The 26,360-nt window shown below is 41.1% G+C and overlaps 1 protein-coding gene across 2 annotated transcripts; it reads right to left on the reverse strand.

Annotated features, from left to right (window-relative positions):
- Positions 1 to 881: 881 nt before the first annotated feature.
- ncoa4 (nuclear receptor coactivator 4) lies at positions 882 to 15,464 on the reverse strand. Of its 2 annotated transcripts, XM_057848299.1 has the most exons (10): positions 15,308 to 15,464; positions 7,104 to 7,221; positions 6,787 to 6,927; positions 6,637 to 6,725; positions 6,158 to 6,266; positions 5,815 to 6,075; positions 5,344 to 5,778; positions 1,471 to 1,566; positions 1,297 to 1,392; positions 882 to 1,222 (listed from the first exon to the last, which is right to left on the reverse strand). In XM_057848299.1, exons 2-10 carry the CDS (start codon positions 7,218 to 7,220, stop codon positions 1,214 to 1,216), a joined length of 1,353 nt encoding a protein of 450 aa, XP_057704282.1. In that variant the 5' UTR covers position 7,221; positions 15,308 to 15,464; the 3' UTR covers positions 882 to 1,213. The 2 variants fall into 2 exon arrangements, with proteins under 2 accessions (XP_057704282.1, XP_057704281.1); XM_057848298.1 differs by having other exon boundaries at positions 5,344 to 6,075.
- Between the last annotated feature and the right edge of the window lie 10,896 nt (positions 15,465 to 26,360).

A 26,360-nucleotide genomic window follows, 5' to 3' on the forward strand; every position in this document is an offset into this window, starting at 1 on the left:
TAACGAAGCAGACGATTGTCGTTACGGAAACAAAATGGCAAAGCTGCAAAATATGAAAATAATAACACCTACAACAACAAAAAGCCAAAACCACACACAAAATAACTATTAAATTAATGAGAAACTTTTAGTTTTTGTCTTTTATCTTTCTTAACGCTTTACCCTGTTAACACATTAGCACACAATCAATTTAGACTGCATGAAAGTGGGTCACTTCGTGTTGATTTTGGGGCACTTACAGGTCACCTCCTATTCAATTTGCGACATTTCCGGTGTCACTTTCTGCTCTGTAACCTAAAATCAACAGGAAGTTGCCCGTAAATACCCCAAAATCAAACAGGAAGTGACCGAAAATCAACAGGCAACGCACACTGGCTGCCATTGACGGCACCAGACGTCCAATCCATTTAGACTGGGGGGGGGGGGGTAAACATACGTCACTTCCTGTAAATGTGAGGTACTCTTACAGGTCAATTCAACTCTTTGAGTCACTTCCTATTCATTTTTGGGACATTCCCAGTTCACTTCCTGCTCTCTAGTCAATAAACAGGAATTGACCCCGAAATGCCTCAAAATGAACTCATTGGCTGCCACTGACAGCCATAGACATTGAATTTGACTCAGAAGGGGTAAATGTACATGGGTCACTTCATGTTTATTTTGGGGGCATTTACAGATCCCTTTCTGTTATTTGGAGTCACTTCAGACTCATTTTGGGACATTCCCGGGTCACTTCCTGCTCTGTAGTTAATAATTAACAGTAACTGACCACAAAATGCTCCAAAATCAACAGGAAGTGACCCACAATGAACTAATCTGCTGCCATTGACGTCCAATCTAGCGTCGACAAGTGACAAACACAGTGAAATAGAGAGCGGAAGGAAAAGAGCTTGTTTTTCTGTTTATTAGTTGTATTGTCTCAGAATGATTTCCTGAAGCCACATCAGCAGGGACATCCAAATTTAATAAGCTGGGATTCCCTCCACACAAATGCACACTTAGGGGAAAAAAAAAGCACACATTTCATTTACTCTTTGATAAGTCAATTAAATGTAAAATATTGCCTAATCCAACAATTCTATCTGCAAACTTAAAAAGTGATTAAAATCTTGGGAATCAAAGCAAGTCATCTTGTTCATAGTCGTCGATCAAAAGTAGCGTCGGCTCCAATTCCCGTTGGCACGTCACGAGGTGAAGAACGCCACGATCGTTTTCATCCAATCTGAAAGAAGAAAACGCAGGAGTGAGCTTCACTCTGACGAGCTTAGCACAAGTTGATGCCAAACTTCATCTCACCTGATCCTGAACGGGAGGCGGCCCATGGAGCCATTTCTCTCGGTCGCTGGCTACTTTCAAGCAGGAGAAAGCGTCGCGGGCTGAAGTTGTGCCTTCCTGCGGCAAAACGACACATGCATCACGTCACGACGTGTGTATGCTACACTAGCTTGCCCGACTGGCCGGCAGAGCTACCTGACGCTTCTTCAACAGCCATTTGTCATTTTCCTCCTCCGGCGATGATCTCTGGGGCTCGGAAGGGTGAAGCCACGCCTCCAGGATGGCCTGAACCTGTTGAGACCAGACCCGAGTGAGACCTTAAGTTTATTTATGTAGAACTACTTTTTCTATTATCAGCCACACTTTTTTCATACTTTGGCTGAGTCTGCAACTTATCCCACGTTGAAATGTAGAATTTGACATCTTTTGAAATTTTTTTGTATTGGCAGATCATGGAGTACATATTCGTCAAAACCCGAAGGTACTCCTGGCTCGTGATGATGAAGCCAAGAAATGTGTGCTTATAGTATTGGCTATATTTACTGTTATCTTTAGTATTGTAAGTCCACCCCCCGCCCCCATAATTTGGCTTAGCCTGCGACTTATACTCATGTACGACCTCCTAGTCCTTCTCAAAAAAATAGCATATGGTTATGAAGTTCAATATTTTCTGTAATGTACTGATAAACATCAGACTCATACATTTTAGATTCATTACACACAACTGAAGTGGTTCAAACCGGTTCAAACCTTTTATTGTTTTAATATTGATGATTTGGGGGAAAAAGTCAAGAAAACACAAAAATCTCTATCTCAAAAAATTTGCATATTTCATCCGACCAATACAAAAAAGGGCTTTTTAATACAAAAAAAGTCAACCTTCAATTAATCATATCAGCTATGCACTCAATACTCAGTCGGGAATCCTTTTGCAGAAATGACTGTTTCAATGCGGCGTGGCATGGAGGCAATCGGCCTGTGGCACTGCTGAGATGTTAAGGAGGCCCAGGATGCTTCAATAGCGGCCTAAAGCTCATCCACGGTGTTTGGTCTGGTGTCTCTCAACTTCCTCTTCACAATATCCCACAGATTCTCTATGGGGTTCAGGTCAGGAGAGTTGGCAGACCAATTGAGCACAGTAATGCCATGGTCAGTAAACCTTTTACCAGTGGTTTTGGCACTGTGAGCAGGTGCCAGGTCGTGCTGAAAAATGAAATCTTCATCTCCATATAGCTTTTAAGCAGATGGATGCATGAAGTGCTCCAAAATCTCCTGATAGCTAGTTGCATTGACCCTGCTCTTGATAAAACACAGTAGACCAACACCAGCAGCTGACGTGGCACCCCAGACCATCACTGACTGTGGGTACTTGACACTGGACCTCAGGTATTTCCTTCTCCCCAGTCTTCCTCCAAACTCTGGCACCTTCATTTCCAAATGTCATGCAAAATTTGCTTTCATCCGAAAAAAGTACTTTGGACCACTGAGCAACAGTCCAGTGCTGCTTCTCTGCAGCCCAGGTCAGGCGTTTCTGCTGCGGTTTCACACACGCCTGTGCACGGTGGCTCTGTTGATGTTTCTACTCCGGACTCAGTCCACTGTTTCAGCAGGTCCCCCAAGGTCTGGAATCGGCCTTTCTCCACAATCTTTCTCAGGGTACGGTCACCTCTTCTGGTTGTGCAGTGTTTCCTGCCACACTTTTTCCTTCCCACAGTGAAAATTGTGAAATTTCTTTCTATGTCGTAGTCTCTTGCCTAAGGGTGTCAGTTGCCACGTTTACATGGAGCCAAATATTCCAATTACAATCGGAATATTTGTTCAAACCGAATAAATGTGTTCCATATAAACACCTCATTCGGAATGAACAGGCCCAAACCGAATGGAATTTCATTCCGATTCACAGGGGTGGAATATTCCTTTTCCCAAACCGATTAGAAGTAAAATTATATCATGTAAACAGGAAAGCGGAATGGTGTCTGGTTGCATTCTTTCTGCGCATGCTCCGTACTGACGTGGTGACGTCACTTGATGACGTAAGTAACGTCACTTGCAACATGGCTTCCAAGCACACGCACAGCGCACCCACACAACTTTTTAAATGAACGGCGTATCATTCTGAAGTTTTGTTTCCACTCGAAAAGTTAAAACAGCAGCTGATCTGACGATCGATCTCCATGTTTTGCAACGTGACACTTTGTTTTGATTAATCTGCGCATGTCAGACGGCAGTTGTCAAACGTCCTTTCGGAATAAAGGCAGTCACATGTAAACGCTGGATCGGAATAGATGAAGTGACATGTAAACAGCTGATGTGAAATTTCCATTCGGAATGATTTGAATCGGTATGAATAAAAGTCAGCATGTAAACGTGGCTAGTGATGGCCTTCTGGACAGCAGTCAGGACGGTAGTCTTGCCCATGATTGCGGTTTTGAGTAATGAATCAGGCTGGGAGTTTTTAAAAGCGTCAGGAATCTTTCGCAGGGGCTTTGAGTTAATTCGATGATTCAGATGATTAGGTTAAAAGCTTCTTTAGAGTACCTTTTCATGATATGCTATTTTTTTAGATAGGGATTTTTGGTTTTTCTTGACTTTTTTGCCAAAATCATCAATATTAAAACAATAAAAGGCTTGAAGTACTTCAGTTGTGTGTAATGAACCTAAAATATATTAAAGTCTAATGTTTATCAGTACATTACAGAAAATAACGAACTTTATCAAAATAATTTAATTTTTTGAGAAGGACTAGTATATAATGTTAAAAATGTAGAATTTGACATTTTCTGAAATGTATAACTGGTCGACCATGGAGTAAGCATTAGTCACCGCCAGAGGGAGCTATTGCAAGCTAGGAAAGGTTAGTGCTCTTACAGCAGGTGTGTCAAACGGGTCTTCAAAGGGCCGCAATGAGTGCTGGATTTTATTCAGACAAAACGAGATGAATACTATTTCACCAATTTGGTTCCTTACAAGTGTAATCAGTTGATTGCAGTCTGGTGCTGCTTGTTTTAGCTGAAACCTCATTGGTTGAATTCTCTGTGCTGAATCTGTTGGAACAAAGACCAGGACCCACTGCAGCCCTTTGTGGAATCGGTTTTGACACCCTGGCTGGATTTTGTTCCAACCGATACTGCGCAAAGAGTTTAACCAATGAACTTTCTGCTGAAACAAGCAGCACCTGACAATGATTAACTGATTACACATGTAAAAGATCTGATTGGTACAAAGGTATCCTCTTCATTGGTTGGAAAGCAAACCTGCACCCACTTGGCCCTTTCTGGAATCAGTTTGACACCTGTGATCTACAGGTAGTCCCCGGGTTACGAACGAGTTCTCTTTCTACGCAGGCGATGTAACCCGAATTTCAGCTCAAGTTGGAATTACCCCTTTAAGTACCCATAAATCTCAAAATAACTATCCAAAAACATATTATACGTCATTGTACTGTCCTCACCAAGACGTTGAAGCTCAGTCCTAGCTAGACTAGCTAAACTGTAATCCTTCTCCGCTGTCTCTCATTAGGCTGCACAACTTCTTTGTGGAAACAAATGCGTTCTTCCTCGTGTGTGTGCTCTTCTTCGTGTGTGCAAATATGTTTTTCTTCGTGTGTACATGCACTCATACTCTTATGCTGAAGTACAACCTGCGCCAAAATAAAAGCATGCATCACAAAACAAAAGTCAACATTATAATCAAATACACATTTTGCTAAAGGGCAGAACAGTCATATCAATAAAATAAAGTATATATGATACTGTGAGGTACAATAAGGTACCATTTACGCGACCAAAAAAAAAAAAAAATTGAGACAAAATGGTGGAGGAGACTCCGGCGTCGCAAAGTCGATATCACGCAGGTCTGGTACGTCGTAACCTGGGTATTTACTGAATTTTCGGACTGTCGCACTTTTTTTTTTCCCCCATACCTGCGGCTTATACTCAGGTATGACTTATTCAACGTTCAAATGTACAATCTGACATCCTTCGAAATGTACAACTGGCTGACCACGGAGTATGCGTGAGCTGGGAGCAGCTAGCTGAATAGGTAGCCAAAAAGAAACCAAATATTTACCTTGTGAGCTTGCTCTATATGGTGTAGAGGAGCGGGGCAATTCTTGGCGGCATCGGCGGAAAGACGGAGCGGCACGCCGTTTTTGTCCCGCTCGCTGTGCCGCATCAACCAGGCGTCCACGGCTTCCCGGCCGCAGTTTTGGTCGCAGACGCACTCCGAATAGCTGCTGCAGGGCTCGTTGGCACGACACGTCTGCGGCAGCGGCGCCACCCGGTGAAGCCAGGCCCGGAGGTCGGAGGCAGGGGTCTTCAGGCACTTGAGCCGGCCCAGGTTTTCAATCTCCAGCGCCGGGGCGCTCTGGCCCGGGCAGGAGGAGCAGCCAGACCCGACCAGCCACTTGTCCAAGGAACAGCTTTCAGAAAAAGGCTGGAGGAGCAGACGCGGCGGGGCGGCATGGGCCTTGGTGGTGGCGGGGGCCTGGGTGGCGGCGGGGGCCTGGGTGGCGACGGGGGCCTGGGTGGCGACGGGGGCCTGGGTTGCAGCCAGCCATTGGCTCAGGTCACGGCTGCCGTCGTTGCAGTTGTCGTCGGAGTGGCGGTTGGCGCTCTCGTGGTCCCGGAGCAGCCAAGTCTCCAAGTCACGCAGCTGACCCCATGCTTTGAAAAAGTCCACCCGCGTATCATGGCTTACTTGGCTCGAGAGCGCCGGAGTGGGGCCGCTTTCCAGCAGCCAGTCGCCCAGAGCCCCGTCCCGGAATTTCGGAGCCCCTTCCCGGAATTTCGGAGCCCCGCCCTGGAATTTCCGCACACACAACAGCCGAGGTTAATGGAGCAAAAGCGGCGACTGACGGGGACGTGCTGGCGCGCGCAGACACCTGGGAAGCGACGCTGCCGAAAGAGGTGATGGCGTCCCTCAGGGAGCGCGAATCGGCGCTGAAATTCATCTCTGGTGTCTCCTCCGGTGTCAGACTCAGACGGGAAAACCTGCAAAGAGACAGCGTTAAACGATAGTAAAAGGTTCAAAAGATCAGCGCTAGACGTCCAATCCCATTTAAATGGGAGGGGGCAATGAGCCAACGTTCAATGAACAGGAAGTGACCCAAAAAAAGAAAGGGAAGACTAAAAACCAGAACACGCCCCTTTTGCAAAAATGTGAAAACAAAACAACCCCCCCGTAAGGTTTTGAGCAAATGTAGACCCAGCTCCATCTAGTGTTTAAACTGAAAAATGCAACAACGTAGCATTCAATCAAGCTTGTTGTGTGGACCAGATTCCATCATAATTGCTGTGCCCCAATCAAAACTGGGCACCATCCATTGGACGTCCCTATTGCTGTCATTGTTACGATTCTTACTTGTCCATGCAGCTGGTCAGTTGGTTGCTGAGGTCACTGCTGTTGCTGCTCTGCAACTGCTGGGAGATGGCTTCCAATTGGCCCAGCATCTGAGCCAAAACATTTTCAATCAAATTACGTTCTTGAAACGCTGGGCTGAGTCGGGCTCACCCGATGGAGCTGCTGCGACTGCTGCTGCAGCGTTTCCGCCTTGACATGTTCCAGCAGCTGGATCTGCGCCAGAAGCCACACCTCCCTGCAGCGCAGCGCCTCCTGCTGGCGGCTCACGCAGCTCTGCAACTGCCACCGTGCCTGCCGGAAGAAAAAGCCTTCAAATTCAGGCTTCCAAAAAACTTGTGTACATGTACAGTTCTGTCAGTTATGTTTCTAATGCCCTTATGCATCTCCAAAGGGGAAAAAATGACCAAAATTGACAAATTTTGGTCAAAATTAGCCCAAATGTGATGCTTTCGACGGCGACCTCTGACCTCTCTGGCGTTGTCCCTCAGCTGCTGCTCGGTCTCGCCGATGGCACTGATAGCGTCCTCCACCTGATCCCGGGCCAACAGGCACCTCTTCAACTCGCCGCCGCCCGCCACCGGCATCCTGCCGCAGAAGCAAAGCAACGCTTTTTAGGCCACGTTTACATGGCAACAATCTTACGCAAAAGTGGCGTTTTGACGAATTTTAATTCTACGTTTATGTAGCCATTATGTGTGGGGAAAACGGCACGCAGGAGGAAACCTTCAATTTGCTGATGTATGTATGTATTCCCAACGTGTAGGTGGCAGCACCACCAAAAATTGATTCCTGTGTAATACCAAGATGGCGATGTGCATCAGGCAGAGTAATAAATGAGTTTCTGTCATTTGAGTTGTGAATAGCTGACTACATTCTTGAAAAATATTGAATTCAGTTAGGCCGTGTAAAAGGTTGCTATTTGAAGACGTTTTCATACACAGTCTGACTGTCTGCGTGCACAGACGTCATCAGTACCTTCACTGACAAATATATTGGAGATCGCCACCTACTGTTCCGGAGTATAGAGGTCTGTTGGCACCCAAAACTCACTTTTGCTTTGTCAACCGTTTATGCTGCTATTACACAAGGGGGTGTTATCAAGATTTGCACTCTGGAAGATGTTTTCAGCCCAAACAACCGCCGTCACCGAGTAAATGATAGGGCTCTTTGGAAAAGTTTTTGTGTTGTCACCCCAGTTGCTGTGGAAGCGGCCCCCTAAGTCTGATGCCGTTCTAACTGAGGTTGAGGGAGAGAAAGAAAAAAAAAGTTGTTCGTTTGCTGCCTGAAGTCCCGCTTCAAACGGATTGGACGTCTAGTGCCTTCAACGGTAGTCAATGGCAGATGTTATGACTTGGGATGTCCCGATCGCACATTTTTACCCCCAAGTCCAAGTCCGAGTCACCTGATTTTGAGAATCTGCCGATAGAGTCCCGATCAGATACCGTAAAAAAAAATTTTTTTTTAACAAAAGTTCAGAAAATATTAATGTCCCACTGTTTCGCCTTCATAATGTGAATTATTTTTAAATGTGAATTATTTTCAAACGAGAATAAAGTAGAAAAATGCTTGTCTTGATTTATGCTTCATTGAGTGAATCCACTCAAATCCACTCACGTTTTGATGCTCACTCTGCTGAGAGCAGCCTCTCACTTACACAATGAGTTGCCACAGCACACTACCGCTAGTGTGTAACAAGCTAAACAACGATAGACACATTTGTGCCTTTGATCGAAGCGCTACCAAGCTTCTCTGGCAGGATCAAAGATACAAACCTGTCAATCATCGTTAACTTTAAGTACCAAACAAGGTGCACTAGACAGTTTGGCCGCACTGCTTAGCAGGAGTGAAGGTGTGACGCTGTGAGAGCATGAAGCCGAAAAACAAAAATATATTTTTTAAATCCAAAACACTCTCCTTTTCACCTGATTCCGATCCTCTGAAAAAAAAAAAAAATAGTGCGATCGGTCCAATTTCTAATCACGTGATTGAATCGGGACATCCCTAGTTTTGACATCAATCAAAATAAACTAACTAGGACTTCTTTTGAACCTCAGTGCATCGACTTGGATGGGAATGTCGCCTCAGGGTGGTCATTTTGGTAGGGGCGGCGAAAGCTATTTTCATTATTCTTCCATGTACAGGTAGCAGGCCCGGAGTGGCTAATCAGAAGAATAGGGAAGAAAACCGGTGGCCCGGCCAGCCAAGAGGGCCGGTCCCGGTTTTACACATTTTAAAGACTGATATAATTTTTTGTTTCTTATTTATTCATGACAGTGTGTATTACTTACATGTTGTAACCGCTGTCCCGGATATTTTTTTTTTTTCAGATACAACCTTACGTGTGCGGGCGAAAAATAAAACATGCAGCTCCCCCCGCTATGCGGAGTCTGTTTTGAGCCAAATTAGCTACTAGCTCGGATCTTGGATAAAAAGAGCAAGGGTGGAGCCGAAAAAATAATTACAAAGAGAGAAGCACTCGTAAAAGAAGCTGAAAAATGTGCAAAAATAGCATTTTTTAATGCAAAAAGCTTGCGACCTCAAACAACAGAGGACTACAACAAAAGTGGTAAAATTGCAATTTACTAGAGCTGAAACGAATAATCGAGCAACTCGATTAACTCGAGTTTAAAAACCGATCCGAGTAATTTTATTCACCTCGAGGAATCATTTAATTTGGCCAGCTCTAAGCATCACGTTTTGCCCGGACTACTTTTAATGCGGGACAACGCACTGACGTCACGTGCGTAGAGGAAGAAGCAATTAAAAAAAAAAAAAAAAACCTTACTGCAGCCGACAGCCGCTACAAACTACGACGACGTTGCCAAAAACTACGCCCGCATGATGCTAGTGTGGTAGCAGTTAGTGTCCGATGCGTCTCATAGATATCGCATGCATTTCGAACTAGATGCGAAATGACAGACTCGGCCGCGTCTGGGCAGCGTTAGTAAACAGCCGCCATCTTTAAGCAGTAGACCTCTTAGCGCTAATAAATATACCGTTACTGTCATTTGCACACGTAACGTTAGCCCTTCGGAGGGCTAGGTTTCTATTTATTATGACCAGTCGATGCGTGGCTAACGTGTCTTACATACAGGCTTTATTTATTCTGTAAAAACACAGCACTGTAGAGTGATGAGGGTGTAAAATTAAAATATAATAAAGCTAACTGTTAGTTTTAGCTCAGTAGTTATTGCTGAATAAAACACCAAGTAGCACTGGTCCCTAATGTGCTCCAATACAGCAGGTATCATACATTTATTTTGAACACTGCAAAAATTCAAAATCCTATCAGTACTTACAGTTTAGACTAACTTAAAACTTAACTAGAACTTAAAAATAGATTGACACAAATGGAAATTCAATTGAAACACGTGGGAAAAACACATAGCTTTCAAGTGATGTGTTATCAAGCGTAATTACATTTTTAGGTAAGAAATATGTTTTTTTTTTATAAGATCTAGAAGTTTTTTGAGTGAAAGCAGTGATTTTTTTTTCTAGTCACATCTAAGATGCAATTGTTGGCTGTTTTCAACAATGTACATCGAAAATAAAGGCATCGATTGACTGAAAATGGTTCAATATTGAATTAAATGTCTTTTTTTCTCATGTATATTTATAATTGCTCTTTACCTAAAAAACAAACAAAAAACTTTTATCCGATTACTCGATTAATCGATAGAATTTTCAGTCGATTACTCGATTACTAAAATATTCGATAGCTGCAGCCCTACAATTTATACTGTGTGACATGACAACAACACGTAACTGTGGAAACTTTGGCGTGTAGCACCTCACAGGTGCAGAGCAGGCAGGTAGGATTGCCATGCTCAGTGAGTGAATATTAGAATTAATATAATTACATGGACTATTTAAAGTATCATAAAATTGAGTTGAATTGATCAGAATGCTTTGTAAAACAGAAAAAGGGGGGTTCCTGTTAACTTTCTGCCTTGGTAACTGTAATGGCAAGCATTTTACATCCATCTGTGTTTGTATAAGAGGAAAAGCTATATGAACTAAATTTATTAATAGGTCCTGCTGTATGGAAGCTCAACTATACTTGCAGCTTGTACCTCAAGTGAAGTGTGGTGTCTATCCCGGCGTGTATTATGCACTTGTGTTGAATTGAATGCTTGGATGTTTCTTTGTTACAGTTTCAGAAACTTAAATTACTTCATATAAAAACAAGACCAAGCCTTGTGTTTCAAGGTTAGCTAGCTGCTGGCCAGTGCACAAGGAAATGCACTGTTTTGGGCAGTACACAAATATATTTTTGAAGAAAAAAAGTAAAAAAATAATCCAGAAATACAATGGCAGTTCCAAAAGAAACAAAAATATCCACGTCTTATCCTCTGCAACTCTCCCAGAAAAAGAGGAAGTGCTGTAAGAAGTTTGGAACTTCTGTTCAAATATTTTTGTTTTTTTTTTGGGTATCCCATCAGGACTCTGTATCGGCAGATTCTCCAAATCAGGTGACTCGGACGCGGATGCAATCGGGACATCCCTATCTTAAAAAATACAAAGTGGGCCTGTCTACGGCATGAAATTCCCGGGCTGAAAGTGAGTCCCACAGGGTAGTCCCCGGTTTACGACGTACCCGACTCACGTGATTTCGACTTTACGACTCTGCCATTCTTTTTCCAGTCCTTTTAAAAAAAATTTTTAAAGTCACGTAAACAGTACATATTTCTTGCCATGTCAGGATCCCCTCCTCCCCCAGCAGCGTCACCGCAGTCCTGCAGTTCTTGGCGGGGTCAGGTCCCATTTCCTCATTCTCATGCTGCTGCTTCCTCCTGGCGCGGACTCCTTTATGACTCCCGATGCGTTGTTTTTTTTGTTTGTTTGTTTTGTTTTGTTTTTCATTTGGACGGCGGGCTCGTGTTAAGAGGGGATGCTGGCGACCTGAGCAGCCATGATATCCCCCTTCTCTTGCCTCCCTATTCATTCCACAGCGCCCTTTTCTCTCAGCCCCAGCAAGGCGACTCACTCGCAAGTAAAGCCCAGTTTGTTTTTAAGCCCGAAACGTCATTGAATATTAGGGCTGCAGCTATCTATTATTTTAGTAGTCGATTAATCGATGAACTAGTTAGTTCTAATAATCGAGTAATCGTATAAGGAACATAAAAAATTTAAATACTTGAGCTCAGCCGCAAACAGTATAAAAAAATAAATAAATGAGGATCTATGTACAAACAAAAGAACAATTGGCTAACTTACATAGCAAAAGTCCGCAAACTTAAATGCTATAAAATGGTAACTTTTTTTTTTTTTTTTTAACAATGCTCTTAACAAATGGTTCAGGCACATATTCCACAAAAACAGCTGAATATTCCTATAAAATAAATTACGAATGCATTAAAAAAAAAGAAAAAAAGTTTATGTTGGTCTTAACAGGGAGCAGCTGGATTCACCCATGTGAAATGAGGCGGAGAAGAGGGCAGTGTATCCACCCAAATGAATAAAACTAAATGCAAACACTTTCAAAATAAACCATTACAACGCCACTTTAATTAAACGAATACTCGTCTCGAAGCAGCAAAATTTAATTCGAATCTTTTTTTCTTATCGATTACTCGAGTTTATTGATTATTCGTTGCAGCACTATTGAATATATTGGCATTTAACACAACGTACCTCACAGTATCTTATTTTTTAATTGATCTTATTAATATAAAGTATAATACATGTTTTTGGACAGTTATTTTGGGGTTCATGGGGTATCTTGGGGTACTTAAAGGGTTCAGTCCAACTTACGCAGAAATTCGGGTTACATGGCCAGCCTAGGAACGGAACTCGTTCGTAACCCGGAGACTAGCCTACTCTTTCCACAGTGCCCTTTTCTCTCAGCAAGGCGACTCACTCGCGAGTAAAGCCCCAAGTTTTATATATTTATTTATTTTCTTAAAGCCTGAATAGTCCCTGAATATAACAGCATTTAACACAACGTACCTCACAGTAAGTTGTTTGGTACTTTAGCTTATTAATGTGATGTATACCCCAGATAGCAGACAGACATTGAATAAACGTTGATTTTCAATCAAAATCCTCAGTATGGTTGGAATTGAAATTTTCGACATCAAGTGACGTTGAAACAACTTTGTTCTATGGTATGTCAGACGATGGTTGGATTAACAATAACACTGTTTTATAGTTGATTAACTACTGTTGACAAATAGTTGATTTATCATTGACCGGGAAATATAATTGAAAAGTCATTAATTTATGGATGAGCGGGGCGTTTTGGTCGAAAACATAACATTGATTCAGTGTTGTTCCGATATTAGTAATAATCGAAATGACGTTTAGGTTTTGTAAGGATTTCACCGTTGAAACAACATTAATTGGGGGTGCAAAGATGACATTGATTTAATGAAATAAGATCGACAGCGGAATGTTGATCTTTTCAACATTGGTCTGATATCTGGGACATGTTTTTGGACAGTTATTTTAGGATTCAGGGGGTATCTTGGAGTACTTAAAGGGTTCATTCCGACTTGCGCGGAAATTTGGGTTACATCACCAGCGTAGGAACTGAACTTGTTCGTGACCCGGGGACTATTGAATTGAGTTTATCAACTTGTCCGTTCCATTTGAAGTGAGAATCTGGCAGCAGCGAGCGAACTCTCCACTTCTAGTGCAATTGATCCTGTTTTCAAGACATGCAGTCACTTCACGTGTTTTACCAGCAGCTAGCAAGAGGCCTGTTGACGTTTCAAAGTTCAATCGATGGCCAGTGGCTGCTCGGCCGAGGGCGTGCCTTCTTATCGGCCGTCAACACGTACTCAGCTGATAACAAGCTCTTCTCCAAACTTTCAATTTTATGTTTACAAGCACGTAGTCGGTCAATCAATAAATTCTTATTGGGCTCATTACTGATTGGGCTCAACTCTAAAATTTAAATGAACACTCTTAAATTAAATACCAGTTCAAAGTGATTAGACGTCTAGATCAGTCAATGATAAGCCTGTTGCATTATGCAATAATTCTATTTATCGCACGGTAAATAAAAATGAAGGCGGTAATTTTTCCGCTGCAATTTATCGCCTCGTGTGCACGTGCAAATGCGCGTGCGGCTGACGTGCTGTTAAAAGTTCAGCTTTACCAACTACGCAAAATGCATTTTTGTTCTTGGTCCGGCAAAAAATAGCACCAGAGCCAATTTTTTCCCCCATTATATCCTACTGTTCAACGTATACCGGCAGTGTCAGTGCTCCGGATTGACTGCGGACCATCTCGGGAGCCCGCCGGATGGCTTAGGCTATTTTTTTTTTTTTTTGCCGGAGACAAATCCGTCAAAATGGGCAGAGCCGGGCCTGGAGTCAACAGCCCTGTTGCTTATTCACAGTTTAACCAGCAAACATGGACGAAGAACGCTCCATCATGGAGGTGGAAAGTCGCAAAGTGATTTATGATGTAGGAGATCATCATTAAGGACAACATTAAAAAGTAAGCTGTATAGTGCCCTGTTATGTGTGTTTTTCTGGCAATGATATCAAACACACGACGAGCGGACAACTTTGTTTTTTATTAACACATGGTGCTTACAACACTTCAACCTGTGGCTCTACACAGGCTGTGTGCCTCGCTCACTGCCGCGTCACATGAACAAAACAAAACACTGTTGCGTGCGTTTCATGGTGCCTCGGAAAACATCCAATCACAATAATACACATGGAACGCCATAGCTGAAGCTATGAGGGGAAAAGTTTTCATTTGCCTAAATGCTTAAGTTATTAAGTGCAAATTTATTTTTTACTTGATAAAAAAAAACATTTTATTTATTCTGTGTTTCTGTGCGTTATTAAAATTGTTGTCTTTTACTTAAAAGAGGCATGGTCTATTGTTTTTAGTTGTGATTTCTTAAGTATTTTTGAATTTAAGAGTAAACACTTATTTCATTTAAATGGGTGTACTTGATCTATTAATATATACTGTATTCTCAAAGTGTTATTGTAAATTAGGTTGTTTTCTTTTTTTTTTTATTTGGGAGGGCACGATAGTATCGCATATCACAATAATTGATTAAATAAATTATCGCACACTAAAATTTGTTATCGCGACAGGCCTAGTCAATGAGTACATTTTAGGGTCAATCCTGTTGATTTTTGGGCATGTTGGTAGGGGCGAGGTTCCTATAAAAAACAATGCATTCAAATTACTAGCTTATCATTAGTGAGGTCCAATTCATTTGAAGTGGGAAGGAGGCATCCACTTCTGTTTATGGTGTTTTTTAGTAGGCGGGGCCAAACAGCTGAGAAAGGTAGAATCCTTTGGATGTACTTTCATTAGTAAGTCATTTCTGTCATGTCTTTGAATGTGATCGTGTCATAAACATTATATGATATCATATTAAAGTCACTTACTGCAATATTCCTTAACAAAAAGAAGAGGCGATTCGTGTTGTTTGACGTGTCGGCTGAAGGCCGCCATGAGCTAGCGGAGGCCTGCACGTCCGCACGAGCTCTTGGTGACGTCAGATAAAAAATAATTCAAAAAATCAAAAATAAAAACACCCAAAATAGATAAAACAACGGAGCGGGGTGTGCCCAACAACCACACTTCGGAAAGAGCGGACACGATGCTGACGTCGTGGTCAACAGGCCAAGCGGACATACATGAAGTCGCGCATTAATCGTTAATCGAGAATGTTGTCACTCACTCATTCACTTACCCTATGATTTGGGGGTTAAAGTGAGTAAAACGTCACAGGCTGCTAGCTCTTCTAGACGCGTCGTCGTCGAACCTTTACTTGTTCTTTGCTAGATTAGTCTCGAGTCTCAAGATCGTGTCCGGAAAGAAAAGGACGATGACGGGACGGGAGGGGAAGAAAGGGGCGGTACTTCTGCTGCTTCTTCCGGTCCAAGTTAGCTAGGAGTCGGAGGGGAGCGCCTGTTGAACGGCCCAAATTTCGCATTTACGAATCTCAGTCCTTTGGTAAAGTCCCCTCAAATTGATCATCTGTTGTTAAATGCCTCAATCTTATTTATATGTCCATTTGTACATGCATACATCTCTAACATCCCCAAAAGGCTCTTCGCACGTGCCTACGGGCGGCCATGTTGGTGGGGGCTACGGTCCAGTCAGAGCTAGCTGACCGTGGGAAAAATACTTTACGGAAAACTTGTAAAACTTGTAAAGTTTTTTTTTTTATTATTTAAGCAATTACAAGCACGCAACGCAAAACAGACAAGACAAAAATACTCTAATACCCTCGACTGAGGGCGAGGAAGGAGAGGAATCAGAGCAGTGGCGGTTCTACGACTTTTCCTAAACGGGCCAAGAAGGGGCCACATGGAACCATCAGCGGCCAAGCGTCACTGCCATCTTTGTTCAGTGTTTGTTTTGGTCAACAAGGCAATACGCAGATTATCCTGCATGTGCCGGTAAAACATATTTGCTTGACACTGTCAAGCAAAGGTGAACCAGTAAAGTTTGTAATACTTTGCATTCAGTCATACTGTGTGCAAGTAAGGGTACAATGCATGGAACAATAATTTTGATCACTTTTTATTAAAAGCTATTTCAAACAGCATTAATAGTTAACTAACAGTGATCCCTCTTTTTTTTGCAGTTATGTATGTATGTATGTATGTACAAAAGTACAATTTAAAAAAACATTTGTGTATATTAGGGCTGCCGCTATTGATCATTTTAGTAGCCGATTAATCGATGAACTAGTTAGTTAGAATAATCGAGTAATCAGATACAGAACATAAAAAATTAAAATACCTGAACCGAGCCTCAAACGGTATAAAAAAAAAATATCTATGTGCAACAAAAAAAAAAAAATTGGCTAACTTACATAGCAAAAGTCTGCTAGCTTGAATACTATAAAATACAAACTTTTTTTTTTCTTCTTCACAACGCTCTTAACAAATGGTTCAGACACATATTCCCACAAAAATTGGCTAAATATACTGTACCTTTAAACTAAATTACGAAAAAACGAGCTCAAACAAAAACTTAGCTTATGTTGGTCTTAACAGGGAGCAGCTGGATTCGGCCATGTAAAATGAGGCAGACTAGAGGGCAGTGTATCCACCCAAATCAATAAAACCAAAATGCAAACGCTTTAAAAAAAACAATAGCAACGCCACTTTAATTAAACGAATACTCGAAGCAGCAAAATTTAATTTGAATCATTTTTCTAATCGAATACTCGAGTTAATCGATTAATCGTTGCCGCACTAGTGTATATATGGTGGAAAACACACACAAGGCTACAAAAATAGTTTCTGCTCTTGGACCCCTCTTTAAAATAAACTGCTGTATTTTAAGCCAAAAGAACTATTGTGTTTGATAGAAAAATATGTCTATATTCTGCCATAGCAGTTTCATTGCGCATTAGCCCCGGACTATTTTTAATTTGTACATTTTACCCTTGAGACCCCCGTTTACAGACACTGCGCAACCGCTTTTGTTTCAAGCCAGCCATAAAAAGAAGGTAAGTAATTATATTTATTATTCAAATTGTCTATCATTTTTAGTTTATAATCATTAATTGTCTAATATTTAGTTTAAAAAATTATGCACTCGCATATTTTAAACATTTAAACAAATTATGAAAAATGAATGAAAAATAGTGTCTGTAAACAGGTTACAGATATCTACGTCATAACTATCACTTTTTTTTTGTTACTGTCACATTTCCCTCGAAATTTTAGATGACAAATAATCAATCCAAAGAAAATTTAAAAAAAAAAATTTTCAGAAAATCTCGACCACTCCTCTTTGTCAGTGACTTCCACATCGCGCCCCTTGTTATATTACCGTGTTTCACCCATAAAATCCCCAAAAGTCTGGCTGTGGCCATTTACAGATTTGTCTTTACACTCGGTGATGCATGCTACACAGTTTTTGGATCGAAACAAGGTAAGTAAGCAATAATTCATTAAAATCAGCTCATACTCGCACCTCGAGTTACTGGAAAGCAACAAAAAGACGTACATTGCAGTCAAACGCGAGCGCGAGAATTATGGACACAGCAGGCTAATTGACTAGCGTGCTATCCATTATCTTTTAGACCCTTGTTGCGGTTTGGGTTGCTTATTATAGCAATTATTATTAGATCATATAGCCTAGGTCCTAGGCTTTAAGGCTAAATACAATAAAGAGAGTGTTGTGTACTCACATTTATATGTTCCCTTAATGCAGTACTTCTCAAATAGTGGGGCGCGCCGAGCAATGCCAGGGGGGGCGCATGTGACCTCGGGGAACATGGTTTTTTTTGGGTTTTTTTTTGTTTGCCGTACTGGAATAAAGTGTACTTGCACATCCACTCAGTAGGTGGCAGTGGCGCTCTCATTTTTAGAGTGCGCGCAGTATTTTTGAACTAAGGAAGAGCACTCAGCACACACAGACAACAGATATGAAGAGCAGTGTGCCACCGCCGTTTTCGAAAGCCGTTTTCCGACCGGACTCACTCACGCAGCGACCCACTGTCTTGTCCGGTTCTCACGTCGCCGCCCGAGAAGTGCCATTTTCGGCTTGGGATCGTCACGACGACTGCCCTCACCTACGGTTCTACCTCGGCCGCCGTGAATGCGCTTTTTTCGTGCCGTTTGCCTTTTAGCTTTGACTTTTAATACAGGGGGTGATGATGAAAGACCACTGTTTACTGTGTCTAAAAATAATTATAGCAGACAGCAAGAAGCCAAATCAATTAAGACGCCACTTAAAGACATTAGACCCCAATCTCATTGTTAAGCCGCTTGATTTTTTCAGTGAAAACGTGCCGAATATTGCCAACAATCGTCCTGCTTTGTCAGTGTTATATCAGTAAGCCAGTGAGCATTGTTAGCATGCTAATTGCAAAATAACTCCACACCATTGCAAAGGAGGTAAATACTGTGAGCAGCAAAAATAAAAACTGTCCTGTCCAAGGACACTTTTTTCCCCCTTTTATTCAGATTTGTTTTTTCGGTCAAATTTTTTGGCACATTGTCCTCATGAGTGAATGTTTCTAATCAATTTTAATTTGGTATTATTTACTGATTTTATTACATTTTATTTTTCTGTATCAAATGGTCAAAAATGTACCTTGAGTGTATTTTTTAGTTTGGATGTGATTGTTTTTATTTTTTTTAATTCAGGCAAATTGATGCACGTCAAGTCTTCTCTGTTACAAACAAAACAATGTTAATAAAGTTATACTTTATTATAAGTTGATCTATATTACTTTTTTTCTTTATTAGAAAAAAAGGACACAATGTTAGGCAGATGCGTATTTATAATAGTAATTTTATAGACAAATGATACTATTTACAGTGGCGGCAGAGAGTTTGGGGGGGCGCGAAACATTTACGTCTTCCTTGGGGGGGCGTGACAGAAAATAATTGAGAAGCACTGCCTTAATGCATATGGAGCCTTTTATTCTCAGTATCTCACACTCACATTCTTTAATTGAAAAATTATTTCAAAAGTCCACTGCAAAAATTGAAATATTATGGTATTGAAATTTAACCCCTAAAATTCCCAGTACCATCATATTTTAATTTTTGCAGTGGGCTTTTATGCATATGGAGCCTTTTATTCTCAGTATCTCACATTCACATTCTTTAATTGAAAAAAATATTTTAAAAGACCACTGCAAAAATCAAAATATTATGGTATAGGAATTTAACCCCTAAAATTCCCCTGGATTTTTTTTTTTTCTAGGCACAGATTGAAATCAAGCCAAATAAAAAAAAATGTATGCAGTAAAGTTATCATTAATGATAGAGCCAAGTCCCCGTTTATCCATGTTTATTTACAAAATAAAACTCAAACACCAATTTCCTTTATTATTGTACATTCACCCACATGTCTTAGTGCATGCATACTGATTATCAAAGAAGGGAGATAATCTTGAAGTGTTTGTTATTTATTATGTTCCAGATGGGTGTCGAAAACCTTTTTATAAATGAGAAACTTAAAGAAAATTTCAAAGGGCTAAAAAATATTTTTCACTCACCTGATTTGACCTACTTTTAAGGTGTCAAAAAATGCCCTCCGATTCAAAAATTTCCTTCCTCCAGAAAATAGAGATTTTAAGCTTCCAATGATGTATCACACATGCAAATAGGTAAATTTTGAAATTTGGCCAATTGTGGGGGGTTTCAGACCAGAACTTTAAGTCAAGTTATGAGTGTTTTCCTTCATACATGTATATTAATAAATGCTTTTTAAGCACTTCAAATATAATAATTATGATAAGTTTTTAAACATGTTAATGTCCCACTGAATTATTTTAAACAAGAATAAAGTAGAAAAATGTCTTAATTAAATGCTTCATTGAGTCAGTCCACTCAAATCCGCTGAAACTGCCCACTTACACACAATGAGTTGCCACACGACTGTTTAACAAGCTAAACGATGATTGACGCATGCAGCGTTTTGAAGCTTTGGCTTCCAGGCATCTGTGGCAAGATCAAACATTAAATGCCTGTCAATCATCGTTAACTTTAATGAGCAACTCCAGTGCACTGCCTGACCAAAAAAGAGCAGCAGGAGGAAGAGTGAGACTGTGTGATCGGCTCGGGAGGGCTCATCTGTATTTATTTATTTATTTTTTAATTAAATAAATTTGCGATGGACTGAGGGCACGAAGTTTGAAGTGCGTAGTAGCGAGGGATCACTGTACTCTAGAAGCAACATTATCTCATTCTCTCTCACTTCAGAAAAGAAAGGGCCAGTGCCCCTGTGGCCCCACCTAAACTAACTAACCCCACTAAACTGCCACTGAATCAGAGTATCAATCTTCATTCACCGGCTGACGGTCACGGCCCGGTCCGCACAGATCCCAACTCGCTCGCTTTCGTATACGTCACTCCCCAAATCCCTAGCCTAGCTCCTCTTAATGGAGACGCACATCATCACAGGCATTACGATATATTATTGTGCATTATAATCACAGTTGGGTGGTAATGGGTTCCATTTAGTGCTGCAACAATTAGTCGATTAACTCGAGTATTTGATTAGAAAAAAAGATTCAAATTTTCCTAGTCTCCATCTGATGATGTCTGCGATCGTGTTGGCATATATTGATGTTTTGGCCGCTGTCTAACGGCTGTCGACACAAACGCATCATGGACCGAGATAAGCAAACCGTGCTGCTTCAGAGATTTGCCCTTTTAACAATGGGCACACAGCAATTACTAAAATGACCGTTTATCTTCTCTGTTACTGCAACCAGCCGCCACACATGCCTTCACCATTTTGATAAATCAATGTTAACGATTGTCAGGAAGGCTTTTGGGTTCGTTTACTAGGCGGTGATTCCTTAGACAAGCAGAAAAACACGCAGTAATAGGAGGAATGTACGTAGCGGTAATATGTAAACACGATGAGCTGACGGACAATATGGCGGCACCAGTCAGGGGGGCGGAGTTGTGACGTCACGTGATTGGGGTCTATTCTTTATTTTGGAAACTCGTGGAACAACACACGACTGCTGTCTGTAGCAGCCGATGCACACATCCCACAACAACAACAGGAAGGCACGTCTCTCGCTCTTCCGCACCTCCCTTAATCCCGTAAATTACGCGCTACATTGTAACGTGATTCGTTAAAGTATGTTATTAAAACTCTAACTCTGTGTATTTCTTTATAAATATCTCCCGTTACTATGTGGGCACACGCGGCTTATAAACAGGGAAGGCTTATGTATGTACAAAATGGTTTTTCCTTTAAAAATGTACTGGGTGAGGCTTGTAATCAGGGGCGCTCAATAGTCCCGAAATTACGGTATGTTAATTTTTTAATGTTCTGTATCTGATTAGTCGATTATTCGAACTATCTAGTTCATCGATTAATCGACTACTAAAATAATCGATAGCTACAGCCCTTGTTCCATTTAACCATTACATTTACTCTGAGAAAAATGTACACTAAAGACATATTCGATTTGCTCGGGAGGGTCAGCAGCGATCGTCCACCCCCTCGGTCAAATTGCATTGAACGCCTATAGCCGTCGATGGCAGTCAATGAGTTCAATGTAAATTCGGGCATCGAGGGCTCCATTAAGTCTGTTTTTTTTCTACAATAACTTTAAGTTTTCCCAAAAGTTTTAACAAAATGTGGAATTTCAAGTCAAGCTATTTTACTTTTTTTTTCTAACACTGCCAGGCCCACTTAGTCAAAATGGATTAGTTGTCTACTTTCCTCAATGGCGGTTTAAGAGTTAAGCCTCAGATGACAGTGTTGCCAAGTACATACCTAAGTGAATGATTAATACTGCACGGGCATGTCGGCGTTTATAAAAGAGGAATTGATTTTTCATTCCTTATGTTTGACAATGCTTTTTGGCAAGTCTCAACTTGTACGCACTGACACTACAATCACATGGTTGGTAGTATTTAAACCTTATTGACGGTGCTGGACGTCCAATCTAGGGCTGGCACTAGCACCTCCCTCCCACTTCAAATGGATTGGAAGTCTCCTCGTGAGAAACTCATTTCAAGAGTTATAGTTTTTGGCAACAATAGAGGTAAACAACCACAATATACACCCAGAGGCGTAGCAAGGGTCCCTGGGGGCCCCAGGCAACAAGCAACATGGGGTCCTTTGAGCGTGTGCGAGTAAGGGGGACAGTTGGACTTGGAGCAATAGCATATTTAATAAAAGTCTAACAACGCTTCGCTCTCATAAAGCGCTTTTTAGGACACTCAAAGTGCCCAACCCCATTGCATTATTCTTTCACTCCACACCAGGGGTCGCGTTAACCGAATATTTTCCGTCGTTGACCGATTTTTTAAAACGGTGACGGAAAAAACTGAAGTCCATCTGTCATTTTGACAGGTTGCAATTCACACCCCAGACCACAGGGTGGCGAGTGAGCATATTAATTAGCTATTGTCTCTCTTGATGCATGACGTCGTTGGCCTTACTCGGAAAAATGTCAAGGCAACTGAGTGTTTGCCTGGCACGGCCAGACTATTCTCCCTGTATTTTTCAAACACTGAGATAAAAGTCTGGGACACAGCCTCTCGAGTAGGTACAAAATCAATCGACAAATCAGATTTGTTTATTTGCGTGACGTGTTCTTCACGCGCAACGTCACTCTTGCGCGCCGAAAGTCGTCTCTATAACAACACGGATGGCGAACGGGAGAGCCGAGAATATATTCCAATCCGCGGTAAATTCAGTTTTAAATGAGCTAAAACACATCGACACGAGTCATTGACAACAGTCTGTCTCGCGCTAGCCATGTTGAATAAACTCCGTTCTCCTCGTATATTTACTTCCGCGCGCAAGTCCCCCGTCCTGCACTCGCCGCTTTGCTAACGGCATGTCTGCCCTTCGCTGATTGGTGCACTCCGCTGTCTGTTTGCCTCTTGTTAAGCTTGTTCGGACAGAATATTAATTAAAAATGAATGAAAACTAAATACTATTGAATATGTCATTATTATCATTTTAAAAATGTAAGTGACGGGTAAAAATAGATTATGACCGGATTTTTATGACACTGTCAGTCAAAATGACGGACAACGAAAAAGTCTAGCGCAACCTCTGCTCCACACTCAGTGGATGTAAGCTTCTACTGTAACCACAGCTGCCCTGGGGGAGACTGAAACCTGAAAAAATTCCCAGATGACAATGTAAACATAAAGTTTTTTTGTAAAAGGCACATCAGAAAATGTACAAATGTAATCCGGTAACAGCAACAAAGAAAAGATCAATAATATAACTAATAACTAAAACATTTTCTCTATATTCAGTGCAAAAGTGGAGCCCAGCTTTTTTCTAAGGTGTCGACAAAAAGTGCAGTTAAATGCTGTTAAAATTAAAATAAAAGCTAAATAATAAAATAACAAAATTATTGAATAAAAAAAAGCGCATTACATTACATTCATTACATTCCTAACATTCGTTCATGTACGCACACATTTTAACAGGTGGCCGTCCTCTGCTCGAAATGCGCACCTTACGCCTATTCTCGCTCCCAGAATACGCAGCGCTTGTGACGTAGGACAATAACCGGACTGGTTGCTATGGGAACGTACGCATATCCAAGGAACCTTGCTAAAAGGAGTATTAAAATTGGAGTATTAAAAAAGGATTATTTTAGATGTATATATGTTATATTTTTCTTATATTCGACGAGGAATACAATAGACCCATTAATAGACTTTTTTGGGGGGAAAAAAATCACCATTTCTTTAAGTAGTCAGATGAAAAATGAGGCCTGTGAAAATCAACATAAAACAACTTGGCAAGGACTTTCCAGAGAGTAGGCTACTTGGTGAGTCACTCTTTAAACAGTCATGTGGCATTAATAGCTGATTGGACTTTCTTAAACATGTATAATCTACGTGACATGGTTAGTACTGATTGTGATTGATAATAGAATCGTTACATAATCTGCCAAATGATTCCATGCTATTGAAACATTCCCTACACTTGTCGCTGTGACAGTGCAGTAAAGCTGCGTGTGCTAAATCTATTGGCCCTCTAGGGGCCCCTGCTGGCTGGTGGCCCTATGCAATTGCCTGGTTTGCCTAATAGGACGCGACGCCTCTGTATACATCTAAAAGTGGGGTCAAAAATGTAACCAGCAAATAGGTCCACAAGTTGCCACCTTCTTTTTTAAAGCCAGAAATCAGTACAGTAAGGTGTGCAAAATTTGATAGAATTTGAAATATATTCAGACCTTTAAAAAAAAAAAAAAAATCTTATGAAACCCTTTTTTTAGATGAACAGGTAGTCCACCATTTTGTAACGATTCAGCCTACTACTAATTTGCCCCGTTTTGCGTGTTTTTATTGAGGTTCCAACAAATTATCGTGATCTGCACAACCACGAACTTTGGATGTTTCATCTAAAGATTTAGAAAAAGAAGAGTTCCCCAAAATGTTTCCCATCTCCATCAAGACAGATGAAAATACAGTAGTCACGTAAATCAGCCATAGCTGACGCTACGGTTTCTTGGCGCTATCTAGTGGTGAAAAAAAGTCCTGCGTGCCATTACTGTGTGAAATACACGTTTATTTTTCAATTCCAAACGCTTCCATGCAGCGATAAGAATAAATCACAACTATTTTTGATTTGAAGACACTAAGTTCTTCATTTGAAGCACATGAAAGTAACGACAAAAGTAACGTCCGTTTATGGAGGAGGATGGGACAGAATGAACTATTGAAATGCATCTTAAAATGTATCAATAATAGGAGTGGAAACCTCTTGGTACCTCACGATACGATACAATTTGCGATACAAAGCTCACGATAACGATCTGACAATATGGCGATACAACGATTATCGATACATTGGTCAGGAAATCATTCTAGGAAATTCTACAAGCAATTATAAACAGAAAAACACAATTTTCATCCTTCGGCTGTGTGTTTATCACTAGTAGACGTCCAATCCATTTGAACTGGGAGGGTGGCAGCGAATGAACGTTCGTGCATTCGCTGCCATCCCTCCCACTTCAAACGGATTGAACGTCTATGGCCGTGAGTGGCAGCCACAGCCAGGCAATTAGGTAATTTTGGGACATTTAAGGTCATTTACCTGTTGATTTTCAGTTACTTCCTGTTGATTTTGGGGTATTTTTTGGGTCACTTTCTGTTTATTTTGAGTTACAGAACAGGAAGTGGCCTGTGAATCACCCAAATAAATAGGCAGTGACTCAAACTCAACAGGAAATGACCTTTAAATGCCCTAAAATGAACAGCAAGTGACCTGTAAATGCCCCGAAAATCGGATCGAACGACTGTAAATGCTCTGGATTTGATTGAACGAACGTTCCCAGTCTAAATGGATTGGGCGTCGAGCACCGTCAGCCGGCAGCCTTAGAGTTAACTGAGACACTTTTATGGTGGAAGATTTTGGTAGCAACTTGATGGTTCTTTTTTTTTTTTTTTTTTTTTTTTAAACATTGACACCTTTTTAAAACGATATCTCGATTCTTGACAGGAGCGATAACCTTTTGGGATACAAAGTATCAAGATATATCACCATTTTGATATTTTGTCACACCCCTCATCATTAATGAATTAAAATGGGAACGAAATAAATAAAAGTAATAATATTGGGGGGGTCAACTACATATAAATATTTCACTATTTCATTAATGATTTGATGGACATGTGTTGCTAGTGGCATGGGAAGTGAGGTGCTGAGGGTTATTATTTGGAAAAATATTAACGAAGGTGGAGCATAAATCGAGCCCCCCATCATCAAGGTAGAATATACGCAGTCTCGATACATGTTCATCAACGTAACTGTTGTTGTGAGGCACATCAAGTTATCTTGCCTAACAGCATTTCCCACAAACAAAAAACATGCACCACTTGAATTTATGAATTTGGGGTAAAAAGCCCATGTAGTAGATGAGTGTTTGTTTTCCATTTCTTTATCATTGAAGCTAATGCAAAGCTAATGATGTCTCAGCTGTGACGCAACACACAGAATTGTAGTCAAACCGAACATAGTTGTACCTGTTATTGCTTTGTGTCTACACTGTCTTGGTTCCAAATCTGCCTTCATGAACACAAAATTCCCACATTTATGTATTAGGACTAGGGCTGTCAAATTTATCGCGTTAACGGGCGGTAATTCATTTTTAAAATTAATCACGTCAAAATATTTGACGCAATTAACGCATGCACGTAATGACCCGTCCATGCGTTGCCTCAAACAGTTTACATTGACGCCGTTTTAGCACATTGAGAGCGAAAAGGCAGAGAAATGCGAGTGGACCTCAGCATTCATTGGGCCGCGCTTTTTATTGGGTTAAGCTT

The sequence above is a fragment of the Corythoichthys intestinalis genome, chromosome 10 (genome assembly GCF_030265065.1).
Source record: "Corythoichthys intestinalis isolate RoL2023-P3 chromosome 10, ASM3026506v1, whole genome shotgun sequence".
In the NCBI taxonomy this organism is placed as follows: domain Eukaryota; kingdom Metazoa; phylum Chordata; class Actinopteri; order Syngnathiformes; family Syngnathidae; genus Corythoichthys; species Corythoichthys intestinalis.